Genomic DNA, 17,632 nt, shown 5'->3' on the forward strand with positions numbered 1-17,632 from the left:
ATACACGATGCAATTGATCTAAAGGGGATGGTAAGAGAGGATATTGGTTTTACAAGGGGGATGGCTATAGATATTTTTTGCTACAAGGGGGGAAGGCATCCCCTCGCATACCCCCTCAACTGGAGCCCTGCATATGTGAATGATTTACTTGCATCAATCTTGGGGTTTAAGTATTAATATTAGGACCGTTCAAATGAAGATCACATTGCATAGGGAAATCTTTATTTTATCCATCACTAGTTATAAGTTTTATTAGTCAAAATGTATAATTTGGCTGTCAACACCATTTTCAGAGTCAGAGGCCAGAGGTGAGATTTGTGATGTACCTCTCTGAACATCTTTCTGGGGAAAAACAGGTATGGCAAAGACGTCAGGATTAGGAGTGTGCCAGCCACAATGAATCCCAACCACCAAGCTCCAACCCATCTGGGGTCATCATGTTTCAAAATTATTTTATCTGAAAAATGGAAATAACAGGTAATAACATTTATAATAGATTACACAAATTCAACAGAAATAAAGCCAAAGTTGTTGATATGTGAAATATTGGAGCATAGTAACATAGCTAAACATGTTGAAACATGTCAACCCAGGGAACAGACCGCCCAGACTGAGGCGGATGCACAGATGGCCGACATGCTTGCCCGGGCTGCCATGAGCGTGGGTTTGGACTGGAACCCTCTGTCCTCCCCACAGCCTTCGCGTCTTGACGACTGGTACCTCGGCTCCGGGCGCTGCTCACAGCCATGCCCCCCCCCACCCCCCACCGGTACCATTCTTCCCGGAAATGCATGACAAGCTGACACGGTCCTGGAGGGCACCTTTTACTGCATGTAGCCGACCCCTCTCACTACCCTGGATGGCGGGGCGGGGCGTTACACGGGCACACGGAAGTCCCCCAGGTGGATAGGGCGGTTGCGATACACCTATGACCCGAGAACGCCGCCACCTTGTGGGACCGCCCGGTACTCTCCTCCAGAGCCTGTAGGATGATGTCAACATTGACCTCCAATGCTTACAGCGCCACCGGACAGGCCGCCTCTGCCCTGCATGTCATGGTTCTCATGCAGGTCCATCAAGCCAAGGCACTTAAAGCTTTGCACCTGGGTAATCCCGACCCCGACGTGCTGCAGGAACTGTGCTCTGCCACCGGCCTTGCTTTCAGAGCCACGAAGGTCACTACTTAGGCACTCGGGCAGGCGATGGCCACCCTCGTGGTCCAGGAGTGCCACCTCTGGCTGAACATGGTCGAGATGCGTGACATTAATAAGTCACGATTTGCCAACGCCCCCGTCTCCCAGCTCGGCCTCTTCGGTGACACCATCGATGACTTCGGCCAGCAGTTCCCAGCAGTCAAGAAGCAGACAGAGGAGATTTCTCAGATCATGCCGTGACACCGCACAACCAGCGCGCCCCACGCCCCGTCTGCTCGCCGAGGGTGTCCTCCGGTGACAAAACAACAGGCAGCTCCGCCTCAACCTGGGCCCAGTTCTCAGCCCCAACATCGAGCACCTTGCAGGCGGCGTATGCACCCCGTCTCCAGGACCCTTTCCAGGACCAGGAAAGCTCCGAAGCGCTCCTGAGACGGACGACCCAGGCAGTCAGCTGTTCACTTCAGAGCTGGTACCAAGACCACTCCGTCCCCTGGTGGAGGGCCGGGAGGAGAATCCTTGTTTTCATTACTTTCATTTGCTGCACCGCCTTTGGGCTGCGGTACCACATTCTCAATTAAACAGCAATTTCCTCACTCCCTGTGTCAGGGAGTGTTCCCTTTCCTCCGGCTCCGCGACTGCTCAGCCCCGGCAGGCCAGCGCTGACGAGTTGCGAAGATGCCTCTCTAGGACCTCTTCCTCAGTCTCTAGGTGCTCAGGCACCTCAGCCATCTAGGGCTTCATGTCAATTGGGAAAAGAGCAAGCTCATCCCAGTTCAGAGCATCTCTTTTCTTGACATGGAGTTAGACTCAGTCTCAATGACAGCGCATCTCACCAATGAGCGAGCTCAGTCAGGGCTCAGGTGCCTCGTTCTCTTCGAGCCTGGCACAGCGGTTCCTCTAAAACAATTTCAGAGGCTCCAGGGGCATATGGCATCTGCAGCCGCGGCCACGCCGCTCGGGTTGATGCATATGAGACCGCTTCAGCACTGGCATATGAGACCGCTTCAGCACTGGCTATGCACTCGAGACCCCAAGATGGGCATGGCGCCACAGCACATTCCATGTGACAATCACCCCTTGGACAGACCTCTGCTTTCTGTGGACCAGAGTCCCCTTTCAGCAGGTGTCCAGACATGTCGTGGTAACCACAGACGCCTCTTGACAGGGTTAGGGCGCCATGTGCAACGAGTTGTTGGCTGTATCTCTTGCCCTACGGAGGTTTCTCCCACTAATCCGTGGCAAGCACGTCTTGATCCGTTCAGCCAGCACCTCCACGGTAGTGTACATAAATCGCCAAGGCGGCATGCGCTCTCGTCATATGTCACAACTCGTCCGCCATCTCCTCATTTGGAGTCAACCGCGACTCAGGTCACTGCGCGCCACTCACATCCCTGGCAACCGCAACACGACAGCCGATGTGCTGTCGCGGCAGGTTTCGTCCAGTGGAGAGTGGAGGCTCCAATGCCAGGTGGTCCAGCTTATATGGGACCAATTCGGCAAGGCCGAATAGAGATAGATCTCTTTGCCTCCCAAGACAACTGCCACTGCCCGCTCTGGTACTCCATGACAGGAGCTCCTCTTGGGACAGACACGCTGATGTATTATCTAAAACCAAACCAGAGATGCTTCAGTTGTTGTTGGTACTGTGGTTTCACCGTAGGCAACTCGGCTTTATTGTGTGATAATAAAGTCTATTCTTCTGAAATCAAAACCCCAAAGATGCTGAGTGATTTTTCACAAAATTGGCATGAAAAACTACTACAGCACACAGCTGGAACAGGTCGTCCTAGTGGCCCCTTACTGGCCCACCCGGTCCTGGTTCTCGGATCTCACGCTCCTCGCGACAGCACCTCCCTGGAAAATTCCCCTGAGGAAGGACCTTCTATCTCAGGGAGGGAGCACCCTCTGGCACTCGCACCCAGACCTCTGGAACCTCCACGTCTGGATCTACCACCTGCAGTCGTAGACACGATCAACCAAGCCAGACCTCCCTCCACCAGGCAACTTTACACCCTAAAGTGGCGCTTGTTCGTGAATTGGTGTTCTTCCCGAGCCGATCGGTCAATGCTTTCATTCCTGCAGGAGAGGCTGGAGGGGAGGCTGTCCCTCTCCACCTTGAAGGTGTATGTAGCTGCTATCGCAGCCGACCACGACGCAGTAGATGGCAAGCCCCTAGGTAAGCATGACTTGATTATCAGGTTCCTGAAAGGAAAAGATCTCCAGTTGATTGGAACTTGTTGATTATTGCCCTGATGGTGGAAATGGGCATTTTCAATGCTTTGGCTATTTTCTTATAGCCACTTCCCATTTTGTGTAGCTCAACAACCTTTTACCGCACATCAGAACTATATTCTTTAGTCTAATCGACTGCGATTGATGATTAAAGGAATTTGGCCTGTTAGTTACCTCATATTTACACCCCTGTGAAACAGGAAGTCATGGCTGAACAATTTGATGTTCCTAGTCACCAGGTGCACTAAAATTTTTTAAATATGAATGGGAATATACTTCAGATATATTTTACTCATAAGGATTTCTAGGGGTGCCAATAATTGAGGCCAACGTGTTTTGGAGAAAATATTTATTTAATAATGATATATTTCCCCTGTTTTATTTTTTTTTTAATGAAAGGTTCAAAAAGGATAAACAACGCAGTTTTTTCACAGCCTTCTTTGCTAAAATTTACCAAGGGTGCCAATATTTTTGGCCACATTAGCATTTCACCATGCAGTTTATGCAGTAGCTGTGTTTTTAGCTGTGGTTCTCAACCGGTTCTCAACACACTTAGTATAGTAAAATTACATTGAAAATACTACATTACATTAAATATGCATTACATATTTTGGTATTGTGCTGCATTGTCTTTTGATGCCAAATGTAAAATCTGGGTGCAGAAGCAAAGCCAGTTGAGACCCACTGGTTTATCGGGTTAAAATTAAAAGTTTATGGTTTTGTATTGTCCTTTGAAATAATTCAGTAGCTCGAAATGATCCTGATAGAAACTCGTTATGCCGTCTTTGTGTGGCTACATGCATAAGTCGTAAGTAATAAATGTTTATATAATGGCACACTCATTTGACTTACCAAAAGACATCTTGTCAATGTCAACATACAAATGAAGCAGGAGAGATGCCATCATGTAGCCAAATGCTGGCCCTATTACTGTGACTGCAAAGAGTATACCTGGAGACAAAGTTAGAGGTGAAATAAAGCGGCCAATTAAAGAAAATTAATGTTAAACAGAATCCAGTGATTCCAGTTAATTTTACTAAACAAACCTAAGTAGAAGGGTGAATTCCTTGTTTTTGCGTAGTCGTCAATGTAGGAAATCCCAAAAGGTTGTATGGGGACTCCCCCAATCCCAAATAGTAACTGGCCAAAAAGAAGTATTGGATACACTCCTATGTAAGCATCAGTCTTTTCATTATTACATGTCTGGTTAGACACTTCCATTTTCCTTTGGAATATGCTCTCTGATTGGCAATTGCCAGACCTATTCTCTTTGACATCTACAGAACAAATCAACAATTTATTAAAAATATACTGTAAAGGTTCAGTTAAACACATTTACTTGTTTAATGATGCAATAAAACTGCAATTAGATTCTCTTTAAAAAATAATTTACGAATGTATAAAATAAATATGCTTCAAAGTGCACTAGACACATTTCAGCACATATGACGTTATAGAATTTACACTCACAGCTATTGGAATCTGTATATTCATACTTTGCACTAATGAAGTGAGGCAATGTGATAAGGAACACTCCCACACTTGCAATCATTGCTCCAATTCCAATACATCTTGGCCGATGGACCCGGCTGCCAAAGAAACTAACAAACACGATCAGAACTGTATTCCCCACCTTTGTTTTCCAAGAAGAAGAGATTAAAATTGGTCAGATATAGGCTATGTAACCAAACCATTCATTTGCATTTTGAAATAAACATATCAAAACTTGGTGCCTCAACTTGTTGCTGTCAGAGCCATTTAACAACTTTTATTTAACAACTTGACATCAAAGCCCAATAAGAGTGTTTTCCCTTAAGTCCATTCATAATTATTGTCAAGACAAATTTCAACAGAAACAAACCTTTAGGTCTGTAAGATTTGTATCATTCAAAGGAAATCAGCATTTGATCCTTGCCTCATTGAAAGCTGCCAACAATCCTGATTTTTGACTTGAAAATCCATATCTTCTTTCAATAGTGGTTATGGACCCCTTTAGATAGCCAGACACCATTAACTGAGCAAGCTGTAGCATTCCATGACACAGTACAAAGAACTGAAACACACATACAGAGAAGTGATAAAACAGTGTATACATTTTCTAGACACATCCAATTGTTTCAGTTGATTATATGTAAATATCCACTTTCAGTGATCTTTTTTTCACGCTGTTCCAAAGTATCCCGTTACTGTTGGACAGAGTGAGAAACCATTCCAAACGATTCAGCACGTGAGTGAGCTGTTTTAAAGAATAATTCAGACTGAGTTGCAAGCCAATTATGACCGTGGCTGGATTCGAAAGCAAAGGCTGCTACCTTGCTGTCTCACTTCCCAGTCAGTCAATGATTTTACAGGCAGATTTGCATTTGATGCTACCTTATTCTGACAGCCTTCCAATGCACTAAAACTTCATGTCTAATAATCTCAATCAAATTCAAGTGAGCTTTAGACAAAACCAGGCAAAAATGTAGTCACTACAATTCTTATTTTATACTAGAAATTTTGTCACAAGTTGTAAAATATTTTACATTTGTAAACTAACTACTGCTTAGCTTTCGAATTCAGACACCGTGTTTATTCTTTCAACCAACCAGCAAACCACATACAATAGATTTTGTGATATTTCAAAGACTGACCTAACGAAGGGATCTCAGCAGCACATTTATTTATTATAATTTTTTTAGATTTTGGACACAGACAATTTTGTTATCCTCGTTGACTAATTTATTACAATATGTATCATCTCAAAAGAGTGATTAATTCACAAATCAGGCATAGGTAGTCCTGGTTTTCAGTCGAAAGAAATACGGGACAGGGACACACACCATGATTTTTAAAATGTTTGGTGCTTTTTCACAAACTGAACTGAGCCATTCCGTACTGACCCGGTGAAAGTGAATGTGTGCCAAAATTTTGAAGCTCCAATAATCACATTAGTCAGCAAAAAAGTAGCCTAATCCATGTGACTCCAGTGGTTAAATCCATGTCTTCTGAAGAGATATGATAGGTTGGTTGAGAAAAAGATAAATATTTAAGTCCATTTTAGCTAGAAATTCTCCTCCCTGCTCAGTCAATCTCCACTTTTACTTTCACTTTCTTCTTCTTTTGTTTTTGGTGATTCGCATTCTTCATGCATATCGCCATCTACTGCTAAGGGAGAAGAATTTCTAGAGAATTTCTAAAATGGACTTAAATATTGATCTGTTTCTCACCCACACATATCACTTTATCATATCACTTATGAAGACATGGATTTAACCACTGGAATCACATGGATTAGACAACTTTTATGCTGCCTTATGTGCTTTTTGGAGCATCACATTTTTGGCATCCATTCACTTGCATTGTATTGACCTACAGAGCTGAAAATTACTCAAATGTTTATCATCGATATCACGGACATGTCTCTTTTTTTTCCAGATAAACATCATGTTTGTTTTATCACCCAGCCTATAGATAACATTGTCTTACTCTCTCATATCAAACCCAAGTAAACCCAGCTCATTTACAGGCTACATTATACAGGTGTTAAATGTGTTTGAGGCATCCTCCACATCCGCTGCCATTCAAGTTTTTTACGTATGATTCGATTTGACAGGAGTCTCGCTAGCCAATCATGTTGATAGTTAAAAATAAATCATGACAGGAAGTAGCAAACACATATGGTGGGAAAATAGCCCATTAAATGTACAGTTACAGCACTTAAAATGTACTAAAGTAAAAGTAAAAGTATACCATTTTTAAACTACTTAAAAAAGTACAATTCTTGGGAAAAAGTAGTTAATTACAGTAACGTGAGTATTTGTAATTCGTTACATTACACTCCTGTTTCTGGGTGTTGGACAAATGGATGCTTTTGGCAGTACGGGGAAAGACTGGGCGACGTATGTGGAACTTGCTCAGCTTAACTGCACCAGTGATGCCAGCGGAGAAACAATTTAAAGAAACTGAGGACATGCTGCAAACGCATTTCAATCCAAAGAACTTGATATTCGTGGAAAGCTTTTGCTTCCAGAAGCGTAACCAACAAAAGACAGAATCAGTATCAGAGTACATAGCTGAGCTCCGGAGGCTCGCAGAGCACTGCCAATTTGGAGACAGTTTGTCTGACGTGCTCAGGGATAAGCTTGTCTGCTGTCTGCACCGTGAGAGCACGCAAAAGAGGCTCCTGACTGAGAGAGAGCTCACTCTGACGTGAGCACTAGAAATTGCTGTCTCTATGGAAACAGCTGCAAAAGATGTGCTGGAACGGCAAAGAAAGGCTACAGCTTAATATCACATAAACAAATTTGCAACACATCAAAAAATTCCAATATGTTTCAGATGTGGTAAAAAGTCACATGACCCTGCTGAATGCTGGATTAAAGAGAAATAGTGCAGACAATGTCACAGAAAAGGACACATACAGAAAATGTTTAAAGCAAAACAAACAGAGAAAAAGAGAAAAATTATCTGGGTGACTCCTATCATTGAAGGAGTAAAATTAAAGATGGAATTTGACACAGGATCAGTGCAGTCAATAATATCATGCAAGGATTACAAGGACCACTTCAACAAACTCAAACTGAAAAGTACTTCAGTAATGCTCAAGACGTACATGGGTGAGAAAATGGGAAAACTCAAGTTCAGAGTAAAATGTGAAAATAAATAGTCATAGTGGACCAATATGTGCTGGAAAAGGTTGGAGTATCCTTCTTTGGATGTGATACGCTTAGGATCATTCAGCAAATGACCCCCAAGGGAACCTTTCGTTCTGTGCAGGACAATTTAGAGTGTTTGTTAGCGCAATCTGCACAAGTTTTCCAAGATGGCAATGGAACACTGCAACACATCAAAGCAAATCTTACTACTGAGAGTAATGTGCAACCAAAATTTCACAAGGCATGCCCATGTACACATTTTTGCGTCACTGCCAGGTGGGCAGAGCTTTTCAAAAATCAATCTTGCCCAGGCATACTTACAAATGGAGATGGAAGAGTCTTCAAAGAAGTACCTGACGATAAAAACGCACAAGGGACTCTTTTGCTATAATAGACTTGTCTTCTGGGTTTTATCAGCTCCATCTGTGTGGCAAAGAGCCATGGATCAAGTTTTGCAAGGTATTCCAGGCACATAGTGCTATTTAGATGATATAATATTCACTGGCTTTGATGACGACCCTCACCTGCCAAACTTGAATGCTGTTCTTTCAAGGCTTGCTGAGTATGGACTGAGAGCAAACAAAAGAGTGAATTTTTCAAAGATTCTATTGAATACTGTAGGGCTCACAGTTTAGGAGCAGGTTTGGTTTTTAGCAATAATTAATAATTATCATAGATAACTATCAATTATTAAAATCAATAGAACATTGATTAGAATCAATGTTAGCTTTTTTTAATCCTTTAAATCAACAATCATCAAATTCAACAGAATATGAATTATTATCAAAGATAATAATTAATTATTAAAATTAACTAAACATTGATTAGACTTAACACTAGCTTATTGATCCTTCAAATTCAACAATCATCAAAGATAATTGTCAATAATCAAAATCATCAAAATATTAATTAGGATTAATGTTGACGGGGCACCACCCTGGAATCAGGAACTAATAACCAGACTAGATTGTTCTCTTAGGAAAATCGATGTCCGTAGATCATCAAGATTAAAAAGGGAAAAACGAAGGGTTGAATTCGAGCACTGGCATCCCCTGCCAGCCTTTGACACATGTGTTTGCAAAACAAAACCAAAACACTTCACTTTTAATTATATAAGTTTATTGAAAATATAATATCAATTAATAATCAATACAATGCAGTCAATAAACTTCCGACATTCAACTACAAACTAAACAGTGACGTGATTAGATATGGTAACCAAAATAAGCCTATAACACATGAGAAGACGTATGTATGTGTGTGTGTGTGTGTGTGTGTGTGTGTGTGTGTGTGTGTGTGTGTGTGTGTGTGTGTGTGTGTGTGTGTGAGCGTGTATTTATCACTTTGTGGGGACCAAATGTCCCCATAAGGATAGTAAAACCCGAAGTTTTTGACCTTGTGGGGACATTTTGTCGGTCCCCATGAGGAAAACAGCTTATAAATCATACTAAATTATGTTTTTTGAAAATGTAAAAATGCAGAAAGTTTTCTGTGAGGGTTAGGTTTAGGGGTAGGGTTAGGTTTAGGGGATAGAATATAAAGTTTGTACAGTATAAAAACCATTATGTCTATGGAAAGTCCCCATAAAACATGGAAACACAACGTGTGTGTGTGTGTGTGTGTGTGTGTGTGACGCGCACGAAATGGCAGACGTGACTCTCGTGGAGAGTACGTCACGTGAGATTTCCGGCCAGAGATTATGGCCGTGAATGTGGCCGGAGAGAAGCCAGTTAATGGCATCTGCCCGATTACATCATGTCTCCGCTTGCACGATAACCCGGGGACAAAGCTGAGCTTTATCACAAAGTTATCTACTAGCAAATGTTTGTGAGGGGTCGCGCATGCTTGTGTGTGTGTGTGTGTGTGTGTGGTTAGTACAACAGAGAGAGAGAGAGAATAAAGTGGTGGCGCTGAAGCTGGTTTCGCGATCGTGGGAGAGAAGGCAACTGTTAGTTTATCACTTAGAGACGGGGTGAACGGCTCGTAACCCGTCCCGCAACCTCTGGTCCTTTAATATATAAACACCGTGTGCCGGTCTCATCCGCGATGGTGTAAATATACAACAGTCCAACGTGGTTGGATTAAAACACAGCAAACTCTAATTTGTGATGTATGTTACATTAATACCTTGAGTATTATTAGCAACAATGAGCAGACTCTGCGGTCCGTAAACTGTACAAACAATAAACTTGATCCACAAGAATAACACCCCTAAATATTCTATCTCTGCCCAGACGTTAACCTCTTACTTGGATCGCATGTGGATGCATGTAGAACGTGTCTTCATCCGTCATTTGACTCCGACTCGGTTCCTCGAGGCTCGGGTGATGACAGGAGGCCGTTTTCTCGCTCTGTCGGCGGACGGTATGGCTGCTAATTCTTGGCGGGCTGGCGGAGAAATCAGCGACGTTAACTTGATTAAAGAGGGAAGGGGATCCTTCACTTCTGCAGGCAAAAGGATTGCTCTGCAGTTTCCTTCGGATCCGTTAAAGTGTTCGGTGGAACACAATGTTATCTCAACTCATCCAGCAAGATGGAGATTGTATGGCCGCAGTTTCAAGTTGCACGTCACTTCCTTGTGCAACGAGGCAACCCCTGAGAGCAGCGATTAGCAGCATCTATGCACGGCGAGCAAAGTCACTGGAAGAAAGGTACAGATGATTTTCAAGGTATTTCTACTCCTGATGACATCATAGTTGAGGTGCGTTCTGTTGAGTGCCTCATCCAATAGGAGTTGAGAGTTCGATCCTTTGGAATTTCACACAGTTGTAAAGTGAGCAAGGCTTCTTGGGATTTGTAGTCGGTTTTGTACTCCCTTTGTTTGATTTTGGCACAGTTTTTATCAGCAAGATTTATGACTTTGTTTTTGTGTGCCTCAGTCATGCTTTAAGACTGTGTTAGGCCTGCCTATGACTTGTATCTGAATACATGAGGCCCAATAATACTGTGGACACAAAATTGACAAGGGCAGCCTGCACAAATCTCCAGACAAAATCAATGCAGTTTTGAAGGCACCAAGGCCAGAAAATGTGAACCAGCTTCATTCATCTTGAAATCTTTCCACAGTGGTACATCAATTGAAAGCATGGCTACATCTGAAAAGCAAATGGATGTGGCCCAAAAAGTGCGACAAAGTTTTCAAAACAGCTAAAAAAAATATAATCACATCAGAGACTGTGTTAACAAATTATGACCCCAGTCTCTCTTTGCATCTAACTTGCAATGCCTCACCATATGGAATTGGTGCCATATTGTCTTACAAAATGACAGATGTATCAGAGGCCAATCGCATTTGCATCTGGTCCTTGACTGCTGAGGAACGCAAATATGCCCAGATTGATCGGAAGGCTTAAGTTTGGTGTGGGTAGTGAAGATGTTTAATCAGTATATGTATGGGAAGCATTTCACATTGATCAATGATCATTAACCTCTAGTGGCTATTGTCAGCCCTAGTAATGATGTTCCAGTGATGGCAGCAGCATGATTACAGCATTGGGCATTATACCTTGATGTGCATGACTATGTTCAATTGAGTTCAAAGGCACAACGCACGACAGCAACGCAGTTGGACTGTCGCGTCTTCCTTAGAAAAACCCAGATGATGACAAAGACAATGTTGATTGTGGCAGGGCGGAGGGCGGGGCTGGGTCGTGATCCTACACACCCGGTACCGTATTAGGCTAATCAAGCCTCTGAGGTATAAAGGTCGACTGCAGAGGATCGTGCGGGAGAGAGAGATCGTTTACGGACATGTCCGTCATGTGTGTGTTTATGTTGTCTTTTAAGTTTATCATTAAAACTATTATTTATATCGTCAAGCCGGTTCTCGCCTCCTCCTTTGCATTGATCCCTTTACACTGGTGCCGAAGCCCGGGAAGGAGGAGGGATACGCCGTAGTAGAGTTCTCGCCACTACCGTCGACCCCAAAGGAGCAGCCGCGGCCATCTGCCGGGGGACGAGGAGCCCAGCCGCCTGAAAGAGGACGATGGCTGCCGACCGCGAGGGGAGAAATCGTTTACGGACATGTCCGTCGTGTGTGTTTATGTTGTCTTTTAAGTTTATCATTAAAACTATTATTTATATCGTCAAGCCAGTTCTCATCTCCTCCTTTGCATTGATCCCTTTACATTGATATGTTTCACATCGCTCAAATGGAACCCTTACCAGTCACAAGTGTTCAAATTCAATGGGAGACAAGTCGAGATCCTATATTGGCCAAAGTGTTTGTCCTGACCATGAAATGATGGCCAGTTAAAGGAGATTCACAACTTCCTGACTACTCAAAACACAGCGAACAACTCTCTGTAACACAAGGATGCATCATGTGGGGTACCCGAGTGGTGGTGCCACCTATGCTACGAGCCAATGTCCTTTCTGCCCTCCATGAAGAATATCTAGGAGTGGTTAAAATGAAAGCCTGGCCAAAAGCTATGCTTGGTGGCCTGGACTAGACCAACAAATTGAAGATCTAGCAAAAACATGCTCTAGGTGTCAACAAATTAATTGACAGCCATAAGCAGCACCTAAGTCCATACAATCAAGTGAATCGAAGCCAAAATTGTAATATTGGTCAATTTTAAATATTGATATTTTTCTTACACACACCTAGCGTTTCACTTCAGAAGACATTCATTGATACACTGAAGTCATATAGATTACTTGTATGATGGCTATATGTGCTTTTTGGCACCCATTAACTTGTATTGTATGGACCTACAGGGCTGTATTATTCTTCCAAAAACCTTTGTTTGTGTTCTGCTGAAGAAAGAAAGTCAGACACATCTGGTATGGCATGAGGGTGAGTAAATCATGAGATTTTTCATTTTTGGGTGAACTATCCCTTTAATATGGAAGAAGCTATACAATGAGGTCAACAAGGACATGTGGTAAGAGTATGTGAGTGGTGTACAGTATAAGTCATACATTGTTGTACAATTTCTAACTAATTTGTCATCTCAAAAAAAGAAATATGAAAGCAATGTAAAAACCCTGTTGTGTATGATACTAGAAAGCAAAACTGAACATGTGTCCATGATTATAATTGATATATACATTTTGTTTATGATGAAGGAAAGAAAATATTAGGAGATTGAAGGACACAAGGGAAGTGTCTGTCTTTGGTTGGTGAATAAGTCATCCATTTTCATATGAAAAAAGTTGTACGGTTTCTTAAGAATTTGCCATCAAACACAATTACAGATAGGAAAAGCACAGCTAGGAAAATGGTTGCTTGGAAAAACGTTAATACAGTTTATGAGTCATTATACAAACATATTTGAATGCACAATGCTGCAATGTAACAATTAGAGCAGTGTAACAAGTAGTTATTGATTCATAAACAAGTGGAAATACAAGTGGAAATAGATTGTAAAAGAGAATATTTTCATGCTTTACTAAGTATTGTGGTATTGGAGTATATATATATATATATATATATATATATATATATATATATATATATGCTTTTACAGTATAGTAATGATGAGAAATAAAGTCAGAATTCAAATTTATATTTCCCTGTTCTACGGTTATGGCTTCTATACAGGGGAGAAAAAAGTATGCTATCTGACCCAGCTCTTCAATTATGTTCAGTTTAAAACAGAGGCGTTTCCAGCATTGAAGGACATCCGGGGCTTAGCCCAGACAATTTTATTTTCACACTAGCAACCACTTCTCTGTAGTTCAAAGCTGGTGAGAGGGTATTCTTTGAGTTCTGCTCTTGCTGGGCCTGTTTCTACAGTTCCTAAATCTTCCACTCTAGTACTATCCTCAACATCCTCTCTCCTCCCTGAATCATCTGTGATGCAAAAGAACAGATACAGCACATAACTTATTGCAAATCAGCTTCAAACAACTAATTCATCAAGTGCTACATATGTCAAAGTGTAGACCAATACCATTGAAGAAAATGTATTGGGAAGAGCAGATCAGTGGGATTGGCCTAAGGTCTATCATGATTCTTGAATTTTCATGTACAAAATTCATTCATTTACAATAAAGTCAGCACAAAAGAGTTATATTATAGTGAGTAAAGTGAAGTAAAAAATTTTTTTAATATAAATAATTTAAATATTTTGACATAAATAGTCAAAATGATGTATAAGATCCTAAGTTAGAGCAATACATGAATGACTTTAGTCTAAGTTAATTGACACACCATGGCATCGAATTGTATATAATTCTCCATGTTCATCTGTCAAAATCCTTTCATTAGGATCATTGGGATAAGAAATGTTTCACTTTTAACTTTCTCTAAAGTAAAGTGACTGATTAATTGTTACCAGTTTCCATGCCTGATTCTGGCACATCTTTGCTACCCTCAAAGTGTATATTTACAACAAACTAATATCACAAAACAAGTCATACATACATTTTATGCTAATGCTTATTGGTTATCCTTAGAGAAAATAACACCTGATAAACAAGAAAATTTTACTCCAAACTGGACTTGAACCGTGATCTCCAGAATGAGAGACATATGCACTAACCACAAGGCTAGAGGTTACAACATGTAATAATAGTCAGTAGCAGACGTCTTGAGGTTTAGCCTACTGTGGGTGAAAGCCAGCCAGATGATGATCTTTAGACATTAAGGACAAAATCAAATGCGAATTCTTACCCACTGACTTCTTTCGGAAATTTTAGAAGCCTCATTTGCTTCATTTTTGCTGTCTTTCCTGCTAACTGCTGTTAACTCGCCACTAAGTAAAGTAAGTTGATGTCAGCTCCTCCCCTACCTGCTGCATATTCAACAGAGAGGAAGAAACGGAGTCGCCCATTGGCTACCGACAGCAAAGGAACTTATTCTATAGGCTAGATTATGCCTATGTCTATTTTTACAGGCTGTATACAGTATGTGCAAAGCCAAAGCACAATGAAATAAGGCAACTTATGATTTCGGAGGTTTACATAGGCTATTGGCCGGTTTCATATTTGTCAGTCAACTTTACAAAATACATTCGGGGCTACACTCAAAACATTCGGGGCTGAAGCCCCGGCAAAATCGGCTGCCGCCGCCTCTGGTTTAAAACCAATTTAAAACCTTTTTTTAGACACCACCTTGATTACATGATGGGATGCTACAAAAAATAAAAAAGATGAATTGTTAGATGTTTAGATAAAAATAAAAAGAAGTGCCTTTCAACCAGGACATTAACCAACATAAACATCTATAAGTAAGATGCCCAGTATTTCAATTGTTAAGTCTAAGTCTAAATGAAGTTCTCTTGAGTATGTTTACAGTGTAGAGCTGAGAAATAATCACTTAAAAAGATGTTTGGATCTACATTAGCCTCTACAAGATATTTAGTTAAGGGTGTCCATATATATATATATATATATATATATATATATATATATATATATATGTATATATATATATACTATATTTAATCTACTTGATATTGTTGAAGAGACACATTAATCTTCGAGGTCTCACTGTTTGTGCATTTTCTTGGAGTTCAGTTGCTGTCATTTCTTATTCTCACAAGATGGCAACACGCTCTGTAGAATTAAAATTATAATTTACATAATATATAAACTTTTTACAATATAACAATTTTTCTTGAGTAAATATATTTTTCCTTGACACACCAAAACAAATAAGGACCTTAGGACTTTTTTTTAAACGAGCAATAGATATTTCCAGTTACCCTCTGAGATGGCAAGGTTTTTGTTATTAGAGTGCAACAGTTGATGATTCATTACCACTGATTAATGTATATAAAATTAAAACCATTTCTTAATCAAAAAGATTTGGATACTGTAATCCATGCTTTTCTAACATCATGTTTGTATTACTCTAATTCTCTGTATATGGGACATCTTTAACTCAAGAATTAATAGAAGTGTACTTACTTCTTAGTGAGGATGAAGAGTTGGAGAAAGTCTAACCTACGTTCACTTTTTGGAAGTCAAGTAAAACTTAATGACTCTAGCTGAGCTGGGAGGGATTTCAGGATTGCACAATCGTCGACATAACAAAAAGAGGGCAGGGAAAAGAAAGAAAAGAAAGAAAGTGAGTTTTGTTGACTTTTCCTTTAAAAACAGGAAGAAATTCACTATAAAATCAATAACTGTTAAACCTCATGGCATACTGCTAATGTATATCAAGATGACAAAATTATGCCTTACACATCGCTGGCAAGATTTACAGTAGTCAGCAATAGAGGGCACTTTTAAAATTAATTTCACAGTATTACCAGCAGGTGGAGACAAAGTACATTTTATAAACACAAACGTAACCAGCAGCGCGCAGCGCGCGTCATCCTCTCTGCACCCACACAATTTAGAATCCTCCATCCTCGTTCCAAAATTAGGTTTAAGAAATTTAGAATATGACGTTTCATTATGTTTAGTTTGTTTATTGGGTCGGGCCGGCTCTGCCTCAATTACATCATGGGAAGACACATAAATGAAAGCGAGGTAGGTAGAGGAGATTGGTAGGTCCACCAGTTTACAAAGAAACTTCTTTTAATCAGGTCAGTAACCATAGACATTGAAGGAAACCCACAAATTTTACATTTTCCTTTTTAGCCTATGTAATTTTTCATATTAACGGGCCTTCATAGAAATTACAATTTATTTTACCTTTTACAATAAAAAAAACAACAACATAAAACCCAATAGCAACAAAAACAGCACTATGTTGGGTTGCCACTTTATGTCCAATGTAATATCTTGCTCCTGAAGCAAAATCAGTTGATAACCGCTTATCTAAAACAAATTCAAGAGAGCTTGAGACGTCTTCTTCGTCAGAAGTGCCTAAATTCTATAAATGAAAATATTATTTCTTCATGGAGGGCAGAAAGGACATTGGCTCGTAGCATAGGTGGCACCACCACTCGGGTACCCCACATGATGCATCCTTGTGTTACAGAGAGTTGTTCACTGTGTTTTGAGTAGTCAGGAATAAATTTATAGAATAAAAATACATTTTAATTTTACTCAAACATTGTAAATAGTACAGTATATCCAGAGAAACTGATACTTTTGCAGTGGTCTCTTAATTTTTTCCAGAGCTGTATATAGATCTCGTTTCATTTCTATTGATCTTTCTGATAACATTCTCAACATAAAAATTGCATTTCTGGTTCTACTGTCCTCCACAAAGCCACACTGCAACATTTCAATATCTGGTCTGATTTTATTTCTTGCCCTGTACAGTAATACCTTCAACAGGATTTTCACTACATGACTCATTATACTGACGGTTCTGTGTAACACACAATATTGCCATAGATTTCTTTGATAGTGCATGATCGACATACTCAGTTCTGGGGGAATTTCACCCTCCTCTCTCATCTTCAAAGAGTTCTGCAATGTACTCAGTCCATCTCCTGATGATATGATCTTTCTCTATGATGACTTCACCGTCCTTGGAGTTGATACAACCAGCTGATATACTCAATTTCTTCTGGCACACCTATTTGATATTCCTGTGCATTTCTTTAGGGTCTGTATATATTTTATTTTCTATCTCATCACATCTGTTGTTGAGCCATCAAGACATTATTCCTTGAACAACTCATCAAGTTTTTGTATTTTGTCTTCTTTCTTCCATCAACTCCAGAATTTCCTTTGCCATCCAATTGTACTTATTCTGCTTTT

The 17,632-nt window shown here is 40.6% G+C and overlaps 1 protein-coding gene across 2 annotated transcripts in view; it reads right to left on the minus strand.

The window, feature by feature from the left end:
• LOC127624688 (solute carrier organic anion transporter family member 2B1-like) overlaps positions 1-15,965 on the minus strand; it is a 59,278-nt gene extending 43,313 nt beyond the window's left edge. The window contains exons 1-7 of one of the 2 annotated variants that reach the window (XM_052099522.1): positions 15,881-15,965; positions 15,419-15,526; positions 5,302-5,438; positions 4,857-5,019; positions 4,433-4,663; positions 4,239-4,337; positions 327-457 (exon numbers count right to left, since the gene is read on the minus strand). In XM_052099522.1, the coding sequence (XP_051955482.1) occupies positions 327-457; positions 4,239-4,337; positions 4,433-4,663; positions 4,857-5,019; positions 5,302-5,438; positions 15,419-15,497 (840 nt within the window). In that variant the 5' untranslated portion in view covers positions 15,498-15,526; positions 15,881-15,965. Of the gene's footprint in view, positions 1-326; positions 458-4,238; positions 4,338-4,432; positions 4,664-4,856; positions 5,020-5,247; positions 5,439-15,418; positions 15,527-15,880 lie in introns of those variants that run through there. The other variant, XM_052099523.1, reaches the window with a different exon arrangement.
• Positions 15,966-17,632: the final 1,667 nt, after the last annotated feature.

The sequence above is a fragment of the Xyrauchen texanus genome, chromosome 31, assembly GCF_025860055.1.
Source record: "Xyrauchen texanus isolate HMW12.3.18 chromosome 31, RBS_HiC_50CHRs, whole genome shotgun sequence".
NCBI lineage: Eukaryota > Metazoa > Chordata > Actinopteri > Cypriniformes > Catostomidae > Xyrauchen > Xyrauchen texanus.